Source organism: Lolium rigidum, chromosome 3 (genome assembly GCF_022539505.1).
Source record: "Lolium rigidum isolate FL_2022 chromosome 3, APGP_CSIRO_Lrig_0.1, whole genome shotgun sequence".
In the NCBI taxonomy this organism is placed as follows: domain Eukaryota; kingdom Viridiplantae; phylum Streptophyta; class Magnoliopsida; order Poales; family Poaceae; genus Lolium; species Lolium rigidum.
This window is the reverse complement of record NC_061510.1, coordinates 325,655,751-325,674,351: the sequence shown is the minus strand read 5'-3', so window position 1 is coordinate 325,674,351 and position 18,601 is coordinate 325,655,751. Positions and strand designations below refer to the sequence as shown.

Here is an 18,601-nt window from a genome sequence, read left to right as displayed (position 1 = left end):
TTTGATGATGGTGTTATCCTTGAGACCACATATAAAGTTGAATATTTGGAGGGAGGTATTTATTTCCTCGATTTCATCCATATAAAGAGATTGTCTTCTTGTGGGCGTCGAGAGCAAGAGTGGTTGCTTATGATTTTAGTACCTCAAAAGTACAAGACCTAGGTCAGCTGCTTGTGCAGTGAGTGGCAGATTCTTTTCCATACACGCCGTATTGCATAGGAGAGTTATTTTAAAAGAATTGATTGTACAATTGACTCCAAACTCATCTTTGTTTCCTTTGCATATTATCTTTGTTGTGCATCCGAATGCTGGATGAACATGCCAGGCATTCACTGCTAGTCTTTGTACTTGTGCACGAAGTACATACTTCCTCCATTCCTAAATATAAGACATTCCAGCAAAGTTAAACTGGCTTGTTAAAACATCTTATACTTAGAAACAGAGGCTGTAGTTATGAAAGGATTGAGTGATGTGTTGTTTGCATTACCGGTATATTCATGTCTCAACATACTGATCTCTAAAACCACCAGCATAATGCACTGATGCACACTACGATCCAAGAATCAAATGGCCATTTGTCAAAATAAAAAAAGATATTACTTTCACAACTATTCCAGGAAGTATGAGAAGGCCTCTTATTTAAATTACAAGGCCAATATAGTTATGGCTAGATCTAACATTCTCTACAGATACACCTGACTGCTGACTACACACACAATACATAGTCCTCCACTGTCTCCGCCACCCTACTATATATACAAGGGGGAGTTTTCCAAAGCTACCCCAAAGACTATGCACCTCACAGCATGTAGAACTATACAGCTCAGCAATGACTATCCAACTTCCTTTGTGTGGAATAGTACTTGTTTGGAGTTTGCAACATTTTGCGCGGTCTGTTGTACATATCTCATGACCTGCCCGCATAGCATCGCTTCACGACTCGTGGAAGTCCTCATAAGATGACTCTGACGACTCACTCTGGTATGGAGTTGTTTCGCGTGGACTAGACGGGAGAGAATCTTGCAATGTTGGTCCTATGAAAAAAAAAAAGCAGGAGGGAATATGTCAGTCCTGCATGTGATGAGGATGTTGGCATTAACACTTTTGCTCGCTGGTCGTAGTGACATATAAGGAATACCTATGATCTTTTGCCCCCTTGGGCGGAACTTTCTTCGAAGAAGCTTTTTAGCTTTTGTAATTGTGAGCTGTCTAGCAAAAGGATACTCTCCATCACTCTCACTCCCCTCGTCATGGTATTCGTTGTCTCCATCACCTCGCATGGCCCGCACCACAAATGCCTTTGCTCTACGGCGTTGCGAATTGAATAGACCTCTAATCGATGTGACGAATCCATCACCTGCACCGTCACCCGGCCTCTTCAACCATGATGCTGTGAACTGGTCAGGTTTTCCATGATTACTGCCATCACTGTCGCTGAAATTAAGATCATTTTCAGGAACTGTACCATCAAGTGTTTCCTTCTGGTTCTGGGCCTTAAACTTCTTCCCCTGTTCAAAAGACCAAACCATCGATAAGTTTCTTGTAGACATCAAGTAATAAAGGGGATAATGTTTTACAAAACTTGTGGACACTAGTGTTAGCAGTTGAAGGAGTTCTTGTCAACATCAAGTAATGAAGGGGATAATGTTTTACAAAACTTGTGGACACTGGTTTTAGCAGTTGAAGGAGAAATTGAAGTGTACTCCAACAAGCAACCAAAACTACCTAATAGACTGCTACTAGCCTACTACATCCATCCCAAAGCTTAAGGCTTATATTTTCATGAAAAGTCAAACCAAGTAAAGTTTGACCAAACTTTTAGAAGAATCTATCAACAAATATGATATTTTGTAGATACCATATGAAAATATATTTCATTATCTATCTAATGATATAGAATTTGTATTTTACATGTTAATGATTTTTGGTAAAAACTTAGTCAAACTTGACATAGTTTGACTTTCTTAAAATAATATAAGTATTAAGCTTTGGGATGGAGATAGTAATATTTAATTTTATCATGGACAGAGGCTACTTGCTACATCAAAGGCAATGTAAAACAGCAAAGAGGACTTGACATCTCTGATTATGTTCGTTTGGGTATCAAGGAGTGAATGCTCATCATACCTGCATCCCAGTCACTGATTTTAGAACACCCCAAATGATATGCTTTTTCACTCTTGAGAACAATCTCCTCCAAGTACCAGTAAACTCTTCACGGTGGAAAGTATCCATAAGCAGCCTTAGGTCATTTATTGCAAGCCTTGATCCCTCGTATGTAACAAGAAGTTCAACCTACAGGATCAGTAAGTTTTACGGTCATATATGACTGAAATTTTGGATATAGACATCTCCAGAAGCAATGATACAGGAATATATTACCTGGCTAATCTTGATATTATGAAATTCCATCAATCTCCGAGCTCTTGTCCTTTTTTCTTCATGAGATTTTCCTATTTTCTTTTCCTCGTGAGATAAACGGGCAGACTTGATGGATTTGGATTCTTTAGTCTTACTCCTGAACATCTCAGTAGCAGCAACAGGGTTCTCTGCCATAGAATAGTTGTCGCCTTTTGAAGAAATGTTCGAAGAATTCAGCAATGATAGTGATACCACATCATTATTTGTGATATTTTCTACCGCACTTTCTTCCCAAGTCCTTTCAAAGGAAGATGTCCGCCGTAACTCAGGATGTGAACCACAGACCATATTGGCTTTTAGACTCTGCAACTTAGATACCTGCATGCAGTTTACCTATTCAGTGATATACACAACAATAATAGAAGAAAAAATCATCTGACAGGAGACATCATGGCAAGTTGAAGTACGTTTTTAATGAAAGACGCTCCTAAGTACTTAATGAAAGACAAGGGAGGCGGACGATGTAAACCCGGGTATACGTGCACCCCATTATGAAAAATTACCAAAAATGCTATTTTAAAGTTTCAGAAAAAATTGAAAAAATGCACGCATGTATATCCTATGTTGACACTTGTGCAGATTTTGGCATAAAAAACGACCATGTGTGACCTACACATAAATGTGAAAATGGAATTTCCTATTTCCTTGAATAGTACACAACCAATCATTATAGTGTCGTTTGGAAATTTTGTTATCTTCGTGTAGGCCACATACAATCGTATTTTTCCGTGAAAACTTACGCAAGTATCAACATAATATGTACATGAAATAAATTATTTCAATTTTTTTAAGATTTTCAAATAGCATATTTTCCAATATTGGAGAAAAACGGGTGCACTCTATAAAGCCTCATAGCTCTAGCAGGCTGGCTGGGGCCAGCTCCATACAAGTGGTTATACCAGAATGGCCCTGTATAATTCAGAGGCCAAATGCCTAGTCAGGGATAAGCCCTGCTAGCCTTGCTTGCCAGATTTTCTAGTCCATTCATAGATACATGACTAAACCAAAGCTGGACTATTTCTGCATATTAATGTCATAGTTGAAATATCAAATATCCTAATTTGTTCTTAGGCAACTCACCTGTGAATTCTCTCCATGTACGCCTTGCCAACTTGAGACGTTTATTGAAGTGGATACGTTTGTGCCTGATCTCCCAGGAAGCTCATGCTCCCTGACAGAGTAGCTGGTAGAAGCAATAGAATCAGCACCGGAAGACATTCTTCTAGTTCTTCTAGATCCAGTTGATGTTGAGACTCTCCAAATATCCTTTTTCACCCAACCAAAATGTATTAGAAATGAAAATTCTCAAGCTTCCCTCAAAAAAAAATTATATCAAGAAAAAAACTAAGAGAACAAAGTGTAGAAAGCATCAACATGGAAGATGTTGATGAAGCGTGATTTACGGCTACCTGACGTCTTTGAGAATCATCTTCCTCGGGAAAGAAATAATCCCACATCATTCTATACATTGTTTCAGGCAGATATATTTTCAGTGGGTATATGTCCACCTGCAAAGCTCGATAGTCAATACAGAAGCACGAATAGGAAAGTAGTGAAGTCAAGTCATGAAACGCTTAGAGCAGCTTGTAAATGTCTAATGACAGAAGACAGCAACCAGATACAAATATTACTGCCACCGCCCCTTTTTGCTGACCAGACTTTGATTTCATAAAATTGCTTCCACCTTGCTAAGAGACCCTCCCACCTTCAATAAAAGACTAAATACCGCAAAACAAAATGACCCAGGGTCTAGTGCAGACCGTTTAAAATACACTTTGGAGTTTCAAAAAATATCTTAATTTTTTTGCACCAGTACATAAAGAAGATCACTACCTACCGATAAAATTTCATGAAGAAATATGAGGACAAATATGTAGATCTATTATTATTTGCTATTTTAGATCGACACTTTCTGGTAGCGCACAGGTGGACGTGTTTTATCAATGAAATTTACAGTTATGTTACGTATAAGTGGGATCTTTAAAAAATCTAAAACTAAAAAAGATTATTTTCAAAATAAAAAACCAAGCTCCAATAGACACGCCAAACCACTGCACTCAACAAATACCCCTTCAGACACCAAAAACATGTCACCGTATGAAGGACATCAAACCATATAATTGTTTTATCAATACATCTTGGGACTCACACTCTGAATATTTAGACTGGGTACATGAAAATGACACATCTGCCTCAAGAATATGCTTCCAAAATAGTGTAACTTAAAAGAAAAAATGGTGCCTAACTTAGATTATACTTAGTATACTAGTATTTTTTTTCCTGCCATTCGAACGGGTTTCCCTTCCATGGATTACTTTAATTTTTCTAATCAATAGTCAATTCTGTACATCTTTGAAGATCAACTATATTTGTTTTGTTGTGCTAATCCATGTAACTAAGGATATGGTGCCATTAAGCTAAACGCCATGGATTCTACAACGTTTAGCACAGGTAATTAATCATTCTAGCTCGGCGCAAAATAAGATAATTAGCCCACATAAACCAACCTGAAAGAGCTCAAGCGGGGAATTTCCATCCTTTGGAGCACCTTGCTTCGCATCCACACGAAGCATGACACCTCTGCAATATAATGCAGTTAACAATCATTCGCTGAAATCCCATTTGAACCACTGGAACCTTTAGGAGATACTCCTTCCGATCCCTTTTAATTGACTCGAATTTAATATAAACTATCGAAGAAGAAAAATACTGCCCGTTAATGCGATCATAACACTAAAAGTGAATGCAGTGTGAGACTCGCACCAGTTTAACATGATATACAGTATATATCGATAATATGAGGAGCAACCACTGAAAGAGAAACTAAAACTAGGCCCTTACTTTTCTGGAGGTGCATTCCACGCAGACAACAATGTATCGCATTTGGCATTAGCCATGCAATTCCTCACCACAAAGTACTTAGTTGTAAACCGAGCAACACCAATGTCTTTGTAGTCACGATCAAAATCATATACCTGCAAAATTATTTCAAAATTAAATGATCGAACAATCATAATAGTTAGTCAATTGAAAAGTATTCTAAATCACTAGGGCAAGATGTAGTTCGAGAAAATCTTCAAATGGTGAACCATCAGTTATAGCCAAAAGAAAAGGTAAGTTACAGCAAATTAATGCAATGAGGTGGGCAAACAGCACATTAAAACGCCGTAAAGTAACTAAAAACACAGAGCCGTTTCACCAAAATTTGAACATATACCATATCGCTGATCTCAGCTTCAGCAAAAGTATTCCCATCTGCAAGCATGCTCCATACAACTTTGCTAATTTTCATAGAAATTCGCATGGCACATGATGGGGTTTTGTTCTTTTCTTTCTCCATCAAGCGTAATTGGGCAGCCTTTTGTAGTGCTTTCCTTAATGCAGACGATGCAAATTTTCGTGACTTCTGGAGATTTAGAAGATCTCTCTTCAGTCCTTCCACCTGATTACAGTATAATATCAATCAAACATTGTACCGAAACTACACTTACATAGATGGAAGTTTGACTCTTTTGTCTGAAGCTGATATAAAGCAAACAGAATTCACTACGGTGTATTTCAGTCTGAGATATTTATAGTAAGAGGGACAAATAGTTGTACTTGGTTCTGAAAACACAAACTACAATAAAAATCAAACGGTAGGAGTATATCCATAGTACTATGTTGACCACATGAAACTATCTTTACTCCTACAACTATTGAATTAGGGGATGGTCCATCTGCCATCCACCTCCATCCTTCCACCGAAAGCAACTTCCTGACTGTTTAGGTAAGCTCTCTATGATTTTCACCAGCTTGCTTCAGGGTTTGCAAAATATGACATATCTAAGTTGTCTTGTGTTTTCTAAATCCAAAGCAGTTTTCATGGCCATGGATTTGTATGTAGTTTGATGTTGCCATATGATTAGATCTATTTTATTACTTCTGTAGTAACAATCAGAATTTCAGCTATTTGCTACCAAATTCAAAAATACTTGATGTTATTATAATTATATAATTTTACTAGCATTATGATGAAATTAATGCTCATAACTTACTGGGCACTGTAAAGAAAATTGATTATCTATTCTGAACAGGTCATACAAAGTTAAAATGTTTACCAGTGAAGCTTTTCCACTGTTAATCATCCAGAAAGAATTATCGCTTTCTGCAGAAAGATGGCCGGTATGACTATCACCGGTTCCAGCTAGGGATCTTATATCATCAAGCAGTAACTTTCTCTCCCTTTCCCTCTGTTCGAGATTAATTTTTGCAAGCTCCACCTCTTCTACTCCATCAGGAACCACCTCATCAGCCTCTTCTTCAACATCTTCGTCATCTGATGGATACTGAAGACTGTTTTTCCGAGGCCTGCGCCAGAAAGATTAAGGAAAAATGAGGACAACTTTTGAAATACTCTTGCCCAGTTCAAAGGGTTCTGTTCTAGATCATTATGAGTGAACCTTACCTAAAACAATGTAAAGCCACAACATTTAATTGAAAAAGGGTGGTAAAAGATTCCTTACCTACTTGACATAGTCATGTGTTATTAACATGATTCAATGTGTAGATCAAAGTGTAAAACATTTCAAATTAGGCACATAATGCTAGAGGCCTCTATCCATAAAATGACAGCATTTATTTATTTAATATGTTCTTACAAATAACAATGATTAGGCTGGAACAGTAACTTCATTAATCTTTACAGGAAGCTCAATGACCAATACAGAAAGCGACAGACAAGAGTGATTCAACATAAGAAAAAAAAAAGGTTCATGAATCTCACTTGGGAAGTCTTGCAAACAAGAGATTGCTAAGCACATCCAACATAACTTGAAACTGGCGTGAAGTCATTGTTGCAGTAATGTTTGGAGAATTGAAACGTAACTCCTTTAACGGCTTAACCTGGGTCATAAAACAAAATATTTTTCGGTCAGAAGGAACATTATACATGCATTTGATTTTCCTAGACTGCACATAGTGCAAACTCGTAAGCATTAGGAATTTAGGATTGGCATGCATCATTAGGCGTATCTCTTATGTTTACCTTCAAGTCTGCAGTTCCACCCTTGTGCCGAGTATAACGGAAGTACATCTGGCAAGGCATAAATACTCTCTCTAACAAGGCACCTGTGCGTTTCAATTTCTCTGAACTACCGAGAATACGAGGAAGCCACTGCAGGCCCGCACCAGGGTCCACATCCGTCGGTGCAACATGAGCCTGAACATCTTTCAGAATCACCGAGAGATCAGCTTTTTTCCAGGTCATTTCAGGTTGTAGCTCGGGAATGTGTAGACTGCTTGTCCCCAGTGCTTGTTCTAGCATCTCTTTCCCAACATGAACAACTGAATGAAATGAGCGTGCCATGACACGCCCGCTGGCTGCGGCAAGTAGGAACCTACCCTGGTACATATAGCACAAGCTTCAGTTCTTTGCCCAAAAAGCCATACAACTTTAGTGCGAATCTACATGAGCTTGTTGCATAAACGCAAAATGCATGACCCCTTTGCGTCAATCCCACACTGAAAGGAGAAGAAAGAAATACCAAACAGTGCACGTATATGTTCCATACACACCCAGAACCCACAAGAGAAACAAACAAAGGCACGAAGAGATATTGTGTCCACGGCAGGCCAAGGTGGTTTTTTGAAGTTTCGCAAACTTACCATATCAGTATCACTGTATCAGACACTGGATATTCAATGATACAAAGAAGTATTATTGGAGAAAATGGGTTTTAAAATAAATAAAATGATTCTGATACTACTCAGATTCTGTAGGATACTCCTCCAATATCTTATGAGCAGTTAGTCCTTCATTTGAAGGCTGTCGCAACACATAGCACATTTCAAAATAAATCTCATGCATCCATTTTTGTTATTTTTTGTAGCACTGGTCCTTCATTAATTGTATATGGCTTCATCAATGTGTCACTGTTTTGGGGGAAAAGATGTTTCCAATGTGGGCTAAATGGAAGAACATGCTTGGGTTAGCCCCAGATTCACCTAAACCATGACACTCAAAACTACGAACAACATATATGCTATGATTTTTGAGCAATGGTTAAGGACAGAATACTAAGTACAAAAAAACACATATCTTCAATATCACTTACATTGGCTTCTTCAGAATGTAGGTTGAACTGGGGCTTGACAACATTAACCATAAAATGGAGATTCCCGCCCTTATCCAATTCATCAAACATGCCATACTTCACTGCAACATTAACCATAAAAGGATTTAACCAAAATGTTAACAGTAGTCTGTAATAAGTTCAATAGCTTTTAGTTTCCAGCCGACACAAGTGAACTAGTGAAGGAAATGAAGCCTCCTACTTTTGGTACAACATGAAACATCTAGCAAAAATAAGCTACCTGCTATATCAGAGGAGCGATTGGCTTTATTATGTAATGGGGAAGTAGAGCCCAGAGCTTCAGTGTATTGCACCGAAGGAGAACCAACATGGATAGAGGAGGTCGCCTCTTGAACTAATCCAGAGCTATCTGCATTCTGCCTTTCCTCAATCATCTTTCTTTGTGCATATTGCCGCGAAGGAGAAGGTTTTGGAGGTTCAAATGCTTTGGAAATTCCTCCAACCCATGACCAAACTGCATCACGATTCTCAATGGTCCATAAGAGCCTAAGACCATACACAAATACCCGTTGGCAATTGTCCGCCAACACCACATTGAAACCATCATCATCATCACTATGCTCGGATAGACTATGGTCACTTTCACTGCCATTCTCAAACTCAGATCTGACATATGTTATTTCAAGATTCCTACCAGCATCCTGCCATTCCATAAGTCTTGCAGGATCTGCCTTTGGAGCTTGTCTTCTTATTGTGAAATAATCAGAAGACAAGAGGAAACCATCCTCGTGTTTTTCTTGAGAACTGCCAATGCTGCATTTGTCATTCGCAACTTTGCCATGTGACTGGGTAGTAGTCTTTAATTTGGACACATTTTCAGCTGAGGACAAGTTAACATCTCTCACTAGATAAACCTCTGGGCTATAAAGATCAAGACCGCGATATACAAGATCCAGAGGTTCACGCTTGCAATCAAACGTGTATTTCTGTTTACCTCGACTGTAACACAGTTCATACTTCAAACTTGACATTTTAAAGGTCAAGCCACTGGCAGGATCATCTTCAGTTAAAGTTGCATGTCTTATGCAACAGGGAGTAGCATCAACCCGAAAAAAGAACTCAACCAGAACTTTATCCATCGAGAGGTTACCAGATCTAGCAGCTCGGGGAATTTTATATCGAGGCCATCTAGAGAAAGAACGCAGTTTGTGCGGGGGGCTGTAGTTTAAGCTCCACCATTTGAAAACCCAAGCAAGGTCATGGGCACCAAGGTTCATCGTAGGGAAATCAACATCAGCCATTCTGGAGCAACTACTGAAGGCGGTTCCACATAGGATTGAACTGTTTGCATAAGTCGAAGATGATGTATCATTATCAGACTGCACTTGCATAGGTCTAAGGGAAAAGTTCCACCTAAGAGAGAGATAAGTAGATCGAAATGGATCATAAACCTTCTTCCTCGGCTCACCCTCAATAGGGAGTGCATGCAGATAATGATTCAAAGGGTTGCCAGATTCACACTGCCAGTCAATAATCACATTAAGGGAGAACAGAGGAGCATAAATAAAAGGGCTGGGCACACCAGATGGCACTTTTAAGCTGCAATTCTTCATCATGCTCTCTAAGCTGCTGATATACATCCTGAATTCCTTTGCGGAGATATCTACATGCCCATCTGTTTGCTGGATTTCCATGTATTCAGAAACAATTTGCAGTCTGTCTACCTTCTCATAGGGATTAGTTGTTGCCAGGATCTTCCACTTTGTCTCATTGAAATACAAAATTATCTTTCCATGGATGTAATATCTCATGTCATCCCACCATGGCAAGCTGCGTTCCTTTTTAGGTGGTTGGTTTGCTGCACCAGAGTTTTTATCTCTGGAGCTAAGATTAACTCTCCGTAGGGCTACTTGAAATGCATAACTTATATCAGCAAAAGATGGCTCATAACCAACACCAAAAGAAATCTCTCCTCTCTGGAAATGAACAGGTAAATTGGAGTACATTTTAATTGCTGGTGTGGTACCACTAGCAGAACGTAGCATGGTAACCCTGTGCCATCTGCCAATATATACATCTTGGTGTATTTGGGGTTGAAAACATGTCGCCTGCAAGTAGATACAACAAGATTCTTTTTAAAAAAAACAATACTCTGAATAGACTAGCATCCGAATATGTAACAACCAGATTTAAACGTTACTATACAAGAATTCGTATCTGGAAGGCATATGGGGAGTTAAAGCTTTCAGGAGTGAGCTGATTTTCTTTATGTTTAATTTTTTTGAGCTTTTCTTTATCTTCTAAATTTCTTTAGCAGATCCTTATGTTCGAAAAAATTTGAGTGGATCCTTATGTTCTAAATCAGTAGCCTATGAGGAATCTTGAAATAATGTGATGAATACCTCAACCATACAATTCATAGATGTGAAATAGGGAAGTTGAGTCGTCTAACAAGGCACAGGAATGAAATGGAATGAGCACAAAAACCAGAAAGTAACAAGCCGTAATCATGCATAACATAACTTGGGAACATGAATGAGTAATTCAAACAAAGAATTTGATGGACCTGACCTGCTGGGCAAGCACAACACGACCTTCACATTTCCCACTGGTTGCAGAAAAGAGAGGAGAAGTATAGTCTCTCACTTGTATGACCAAGGACCCTGCAAGGAGAGCAATATCACTCCCATATAGTCGAGAGAACGGTATGTCTTTCTCCTGAGAAACAGGGTCAAGTCCCCTTATAAATTCAATCATTTCTATGTCTCCACCATTTATCCTGGTCAAGGTAATATCCAGTTCAGAAGCTACAAGTGAAAGAAGTGAAGCTCTCCGTGAACTTGGCTTGAATCCAGCTTGGAAACCTTCTGCACACGCTCCCGACCCTTCTGCAAATACCTTCTTCTGACAAGCCACATAATAAGATCGAAATGCTTTCTTATGGATTTCTTCCCGCAGCTTTTGAAGAGCTGCAGTATCATGCACGTCCACCTCAACACCATCATAGAGAACTTTTCCCTCAGAGCTGCAGTGACTAGAGTCTACACTTCCTGATATAGCTTCATCAAGAAACTTCAACCTAACACCAGATTCACAGGTTTTGTTCCTCATCAAATAGTAATGTTCATCAAGCCAACCCTGTATGGGCTCCTCCTCTATTTCTGCCGTGAGTTTACGCAATACAAACTTTACAGATCCAAAACTGGAAGCTCCAGACTTAACCTTTTTCAAGTTCTCTTTCCCATCAGGAAACAATATACTTCTTTTGGCAGCAGAAACAAGCTTTAGGGCACGAATCATATCTTCAACAGCATCCTCTATGGCACGCAACGGTAACCTGTATGGCATGCAAATATGGACATCTAGCCCTTGAACGACCCAATCTCTCTTGGGTGATGGTTCAACCTTTGCACTGAGAGAATTTGCAGTACCAAAAGGAATACATGAGACCTGAATTCGTGTGCTCTTTAGAACCCTGGCACCATTAAGACTGAGAGAAAGACCCTCCGATAATACACCTATCTTGGCATTCTCAGTGAAGATAGATTGTACGTGCATGTTTGCTTCAACACCATCTGCGAGCTCAGCAGACAATCTCAGCACTTCCACATCAACAGCAAAAATTGAGCTTCTTTTGTCAGACTTCGGTTTCACTGAACCAACAGCTATGTTGACATGCTGACTCTCTTTGATACTGACAGTTTCAGTATTGATCAGCTTCTCAGAACTCTGAATCTTGTTATGATGCAGAAAACACTTAAAGCGAAGAAAGGTCTCAAACAGTGCTAAATGAGCATCAGGTTCCCATCTGATATTAATGTCAGTTGCACTGAAGAGGCAACAAACAGCAACATCTGCAAGGCCACCGGATCTGCGAACAATTTTAGCATTCTGCATATCTAGTAAGGTCACTTTGACACCAGAGCTATGATCCTCCTCGTACATTGCTTTCACCCGTTCCAACTCTGCTTCTGTTGACTTTTTCTCCTTGTCTATACATACAGAGAGATGAGAGATAACTAAAGATGCAGTGAACCTCAAGTTGCGGCCAATGCCTGGTGGTTCCGAAGTTATACTTGCCCTACGTTGTGTGCCATCAGCAGAAACATCAACAATTACTTTACCACCTTGAGTGCCATAGTTCACACGCTTTGGATCAGCAATTGGCATATTTAATATATTTATATCACCACTGTAAGTAATAGAAAACTTTTGTAGGCTTAATTTCAATATTTCAACGCCTTTTGTTTTCTTTTTCCCTCTATCCTCCAATTTTTTTTCTTTATCCTTTTCCCGAGAGGATGAAAGATCCTTAAATAGAGCTTTGAAGGACATCAAATTGAGAATAAGAGATTCCAAATGCTTGAAGCCAAACTTTACTCCTATGCCACTGATATCGATGGAAAATACAAGAGCAAGTCTACTAGTTTCAGCCATATCTTGGACGTCAATTTCTCTGTATCCCCAATCAAGGCTCACCCGAGCAATGTGCATTAAGGAGCCAGAGTAAGTATCAACACCAAATATGTTTTCCTTCAAGAATTCCCTATAACCATCTTCCATGTGCACCAGCATTTCACCAAATTCAGTGTGTATCTGAATCCCCTTGCTTGCAATGTTATTTGCAAATACATGTGATGACTGGCAACAGGCCTGCAAAATGAAAAATGCATATGAACTAAGGAAGATAATGCTTACGCTAATCAATCAACGCATAAATAAAGTGTAAGGAACACCACAAAAAGGTTACCGATGTTACTTTGACAGGTTCAGAGAAACTTGCATCCTATTGTGAAAAGATGGAGTGCTACTAACCGTAGAAACAACCAAAAAAATTACTTTCACATGTTCAGAGAACTTGCACCCTATTGCGGAAGAGCTATGTGCTATTAAGACATGGAAACCAGATATTAGAAGAGAAACTGCTCACCAGGCAGTATGTGCTCACGGACCATAATGAGAGCTAATCCGAGATACTAACACTTGCCTGCACAGCCACAAGTTACTAACTTTTTCATTGCTTTCCCATACTAGACCTCTAGTACATCTAGAATAAATTAGGCATCAGCACTACAGCTTTTGCCAGTATAATTAATGCTTGATACTGAACCCTTACAACAATCAATGCCTCAACAAAAGAAATGCTGTTTATAGTGTCCATAAGAGCCATCTACATAAAACAAGTGTTTTCTGAGCAGAACATGAACTGAGAGAACTTACATGATACAATACCAGCCCACTAGGGCTGTAAAGCATAACAGTCATTTCTGGGGCAGAGACTGTGCAAGTCCACATAATTGGTTTGCTCTCCTTTGTTTGAGAAATTTCTTGATGAGAGTTTTCCTTGGAAAGCTTCATTCCTTTGGTTCTCAAAGAATGAAGGCGCATCCATGGCATCAATCTGCTCAACATAAGATTGCACTGTGTGCCACCAAGCTTGGCATCGATTTCGACTCTGATTGGAAGAAGTGGCTGAAAGGAAGTCATACTTTATAGCTCTGAAGAACAGTTGCAATATTGTCAAACAACTAAAGTAAAGAAGGATCCTTACGTCCACAGGAACATCCAAAGAAGCTACCACAGCAACTTTAAGAACTTCCAACAGAGAGCTTGAGTCTTCTCTAACTAACTGGAAGGTAACAAAATTAACAGTGTTGATTGCTGAATAGCTACCAGTCAGTATAACAAAGAGTCTCAAATAAAGCAATAGAGACGTACATGAATCTCACTAAGATCGAGTTGAACATCGAAGTGTGGCGTAGCTTCCTCTAGATCGTCCTGTGGCAGGGATTTCGTACTGGTGAAGTGAATCCCCATAACATTGTTGTCAACACTAAGCCCTTCACCCAGGTGTGTGAACTTCACATCAAGCTTTGGCACACTGAAGCTAACCTTCCAAAGAACAAATATAATATTTAGCAATACTTTTCAGGTAAAGTCAAAACAAAAGCAAGTTAAAAACTACAACTCCCAACAGCCTAAAGGAAATTTTCAACTGCCAAGTGCCAACAGAAGGATTGTAAATTTTAGTAGGGCCTGAGAGTGAACACCATAAATAGCATAATATCGTGATTAAGCTCACAATAATAAATGGCAAGCCACATGTCACAACAAATTTTGCCGACAATCAACAAACTCAAGGGCCTCCTATCTAGTTTCTCTTGGCTCCAAAGCATCAGGATGGCACACGCATACTAAGACTTAATGTCTCAAGCGAAGCAGTTCATTTGACAAGTGAGAAGCTAGAAGGGTTTGGCTATGCATGATTGTTATATTCCTAATCACTGGTCATTAGAAAGTAGACAAGCTTTTAGTTACGGACCCGTGTACTCATCGATCCCATACTACTCATGCAATGAGAAAAACGAAAAAATCAACCTCAATCTATGTGGTGGATAATCGAATACATGGTTACCAACCACTAATCGAAGATTGGAAGTCTGCAAACCGTATGACTATCAGTGCAATAAAAGGAGCTCCAGCCATTTTCGGAAGTAGCATAGCAAAATACAGAAGGCAGCTCTACCTGACTTGCATTAAATGCACATGACAGTGTTTAAGTGAACAGTTGACAATCAAATCAGGTGTACAATTAATACTGCAGGAATCGTGTTAATGCTTCCAAAACCTCTTTCCTCCTGATAAATATTGCCCATGCTGCAAATATTCATATTTGAATGAAATTGTGTTCCTAAGAGGCTGAAATACTAGTTAACCATGAGACTCACTGGAAAGGTGAAAAACAAGATTATGAATGTGAGCTGGGGCTGCGACCGGGCTTAATAAGATAGCCAACAGAATAAAAGATGTTGCAAGCACAAACAAAATTAGTGTGCTATAGCAAATGAACTAAATAATTGTCATTTAGCCAACACTTGAAACTTTTACTGGTAACAAACCTTATCTGGAAACACAAGCATCTGCTTCTTCAATGCTGGTAAAATGGATTTGCTTTTTGAAGGCTGTTTGGTTGATGAAGTACCGACGATAGCACCTCCAGCATTCTCAGAGACACCATTATTCTCTGGCTTTTTATGTTTCTTGTAAAAGAGTCGTTCATCAATGTTGGCAGTCACATCTCCGCATTTCAATTCGAGATTAACAATTTTAACACCTCTTTCCCTGACAAAAACTATCAATTTGTGAATAAACACAAGAAAAGTTAAATGCTATTGAAACCTAAATAAGTATCCTAACTATACTATCTACATAAGAAACAGATTTCCTGCTTTAAACAACTGGTAATTAATCAACAGAAACTAATTTGAGAATAATCTACAATGTACCAGAAATTGTTTATGAATTCTATAACAATTAGAGACTAGTGAATTTTAATCTGCATTTGCAATCTAAAAATATCAATAACATAAGGTGCACCCAAATATAACAGTTACCAAGAGCAAAAGAACTCACTTTTCGTGACCAAACTCACAAGTTACCAGCAAATCTTCACAAACAAATGGAGCCAAAAATTTCTCAGAACTTGATAGAGAAGCTTGATCAGACTGGAAAGCATCAAGCTGATTACAGATTCCCATTGGATCAGCAGTCGACCAAAAGTCTCCAACGTGTACATTCAAAGGCAATATGTGCAACTTGACACCAAGAATATGATTAGGTCCGGCAATTTTAAATGTGTCCACCTTTAGCTCTTTGATGTCAACAGCACCATCTGGTACCTGCATCATTGCCGTCGAAATAAGAACCATAAATAAACAGCACAGAATAGAAAACACAAGAAAATGTATGTTTCTTCAGCGAAAGGTACATCCAGCACATCTCAGCGGTTGGATGATGACTTGACTTCTGCTTAGATGCTTTTCAGGAGAACGATTTACATATACAAGACAGATTGCCAGAAAAGCTATGTCAATTAAACAAATACCATGCTGCGTGCTATACTGGTGACACATGCACATGAATCGTGAGTTTAGCAGCATAAAGCTCCAAGCAACACAATCATACCATATGGTGGGAACTATACAGTGACATCAGCTTTTGGATTGACTACATGGCCATAGAGGCACTAACTCTATTATTTCCTAGTCTTCCTGGACTCCGTATATACTTCCCTTGTGACAGAATTGCCAATTTGAACTAGCAAAAATTAGGAATAACAGGAAAGAGATTATGCTATGCATGTAAAGTTTTCCTTTTTTTCCTTGTAATAAAGGTACCAATTTGAACTAAATTCAACAGTAAAAGGCTAATTTGCACTGTTTGAATGCAGACTGCAGAGGGACCAAAATACTGAATGTGGGAACAAAGAGCACTTCACCCTTTGATCTAGCTAATCTTACTGTCTAGACAATTTTAAACACACTAGATATGTTAATATCATACAGAAATTAAAAACAAGCAAACTGCATTCCCACATGAAATTCTGAAAGACAAGGAAATAGCAAGACAAAAGGGTTACCTTGATCATCAGATCTGCCACGGAAACTGATAAAAGTCTAGCCATACTTGATGTTACCAACCATTTCCCTTTTCCTGTCGAGCGAGGCTTTGCTGATTTGCTTATCTTTTTGCTATGTGAAGATGGTCTAGTTACAATTTCAAGATCATTTATCAGCAGTTGCACCTTTGGGTCCTTCGAGAGGACACCGAAACTTAGTTTGACCAGTGACTTGCGGAAACTTAGTTTTATTTCACCAATTGAAACGGATTCAAGAGAACCCTGAGAAGAAGAAAAGGTGGTATGGTGTGATTAAATAAATAAGCAAGAAGGGATCAAATGCATGTTAACCAACAAACATCAAATGATTTTGAGTTTAACTTTTCATTGCACAAGCATTTCATTACCGAAAAGATATTATGGCCCAATTTCCCATCTCGACTACAAGTAGAAAAAAACAAGCATAAAAAGGAATAGTCTCTCTTCTACAAATAAAATGGATATTCAGCATAAGAGGATATGAAACATCAGAAAATTAAGTGATCTTAAGCAACCGAGCTACAATGTGGACAACATATATTTTAACCGTTCACGCCACAGACGTAGGAAGCATTAGATAACAATATTTGCTTGAGAGTGCACAAATCATGACAATTAGCAAAGCATTGACAGACAGCGTGTAGAAAAGGGAACTGAACATGCCAAACCAAATTGTTCTACAAACTGACAAGTTTAAAACAGGTAGTCGTGAAGTTCTTAACTCAAGGAGGTTAGCAGCGTACCTTGTCAAACTTTACTGTTACATCACGCAAGCAATTGAACCCAGCGACCCGAAATGCGACGGAAGCACGTAATACACGGCTCAAGAACCAAGCTAGCAATCTCGCAGCAAATCTGCAATGGATCCAATGACAGAATGAATACACTTCCGTACAGAACCTTTTACAGGAAACAATAAAAATACTGAAGTATTCAAGTGGTAGAACGTTCAAGCTTTACAGGCATCACATTATCTAGGGAGGTAGAACAATAGGTTTTTTGTGGCATATTTGTCTCATTGTGTCGTTGAATGGATGTTCTGTGTGTGATTGGTGGTAAATCAGCAAGCTAGAATGACAACCGAAAAGTCGAGATCAGTCAAATCCTCTTTGATGGCATGTCACATGTTTGTTCCGTAACAAAGTAGTAGTAGAAATATATGCTCCAACAAACAGGGTTAAATCATTAACCACATGAAAATGGAAAGCCTGGGAGGTAAAGTTCCATGTTTAACCAGATTATGTTCCATGTTTAATCAGATTTTTCACATCATATAGTATCATGTGAACAGAAATGCAAACTGATTAGGTTCCAATTTACAAATAGGCTCGTCATTGAGAGACTAGGCCTGTGGTTAAGACATTTTCCACTACCAGCACTATATGACTTTGGCAAATGGATACGAAACCCACTGTGATCAATTTTACTAACACATTACCCACCAAAAAGCAAGAGAACTCATGTATCAGACCAGACGAGCATTGTGCTAGGAGGGTAAACTGGTAGAAGTTTGCGGTTGACTATCGAGACGGAAAATTGAATAGGCGAAAGCACCGATCTCACTTGCATCTTACCGAGCAGCACCTCAGAAATTAACACATGCTGAATTGCTGCCCCGACCAAATGGCTAGGACACACCGTTGAACACCCCAAAACTTACCGCTGCAAA

The 18,601-nt window shown here is 38.9% G+C and overlaps 1 protein-coding gene across 2 annotated transcripts in view; it reads right to left on the bottom strand.

Annotated features, from left to right (window-relative positions):
• Nucleotides 1-915: 915 nt before the first annotated feature.
• LOC124703842 (protein SABRE-like) overlaps nucleotides 916-18,601 on the bottom strand; it is an 18,785-nt gene continuing 1,099 nt past the window's right edge. The window contains exons 2-23 of one of the 2 annotated variants that reach the window (XM_047236081.1): nucleotides 17,676-17,787; nucleotides 16,915-17,175; nucleotides 15,909-16,174; nucleotides 15,395-15,617; nucleotides 14,214-14,387; nucleotides 14,047-14,124; nucleotides 13,716-13,967; nucleotides 11,067-13,148; nucleotides 8,776-10,603; nucleotides 8,517-8,617; nucleotides 7,448-7,804; nucleotides 7,187-7,305; nucleotides 6,522-6,771; nucleotides 5,639-5,863; nucleotides 5,263-5,396; nucleotides 4,929-5,001; nucleotides 3,831-3,929; nucleotides 3,502-3,687; nucleotides 2,383-2,739; nucleotides 2,128-2,295; nucleotides 1,139-1,508; nucleotides 916-1,034 (exon numbers count right to left, since the gene is read on the bottom strand). In XM_047236081.1, the coding sequence (XP_047092037.1) occupies nucleotides 934-1,034; nucleotides 1,139-1,508; nucleotides 2,128-2,295; nucleotides 2,383-2,739; nucleotides 3,502-3,687; nucleotides 3,831-3,929; nucleotides 4,929-5,001; nucleotides 5,263-5,396; nucleotides 5,639-5,863; nucleotides 6,522-6,771; nucleotides 7,187-7,305; nucleotides 7,448-7,804; nucleotides 8,517-8,617; nucleotides 8,776-10,603; nucleotides 11,067-13,148; nucleotides 13,716-13,967; nucleotides 14,047-14,124; nucleotides 14,214-14,387; nucleotides 15,395-15,617; nucleotides 15,909-16,174; nucleotides 16,915-17,175; nucleotides 17,676-17,787 (7,816 nt within the window). In that variant the 3' untranslated portion in view covers nucleotides 916-933. Of the gene's footprint in view, nucleotides 1,035-1,138; nucleotides 1,509-2,127; nucleotides 2,296-2,382; nucleotides 2,740-3,501; nucleotides 3,688-3,830; nucleotides 3,930-4,928; nucleotides 5,002-5,262; nucleotides 5,397-5,638; nucleotides 5,864-6,521; nucleotides 6,772-7,186; nucleotides 7,306-7,447; nucleotides 7,805-8,516; nucleotides 8,618-8,775; nucleotides 10,604-11,066; nucleotides 13,149-13,715; nucleotides 13,968-14,046; nucleotides 14,125-14,213; nucleotides 14,388-15,394; nucleotides 15,618-15,908; nucleotides 16,175-16,914; nucleotides 17,176-17,675; nucleotides 17,788-18,601 lie in introns of those variants that run through there. The other variant, XM_047236082.1, reaches the window with a different exon arrangement.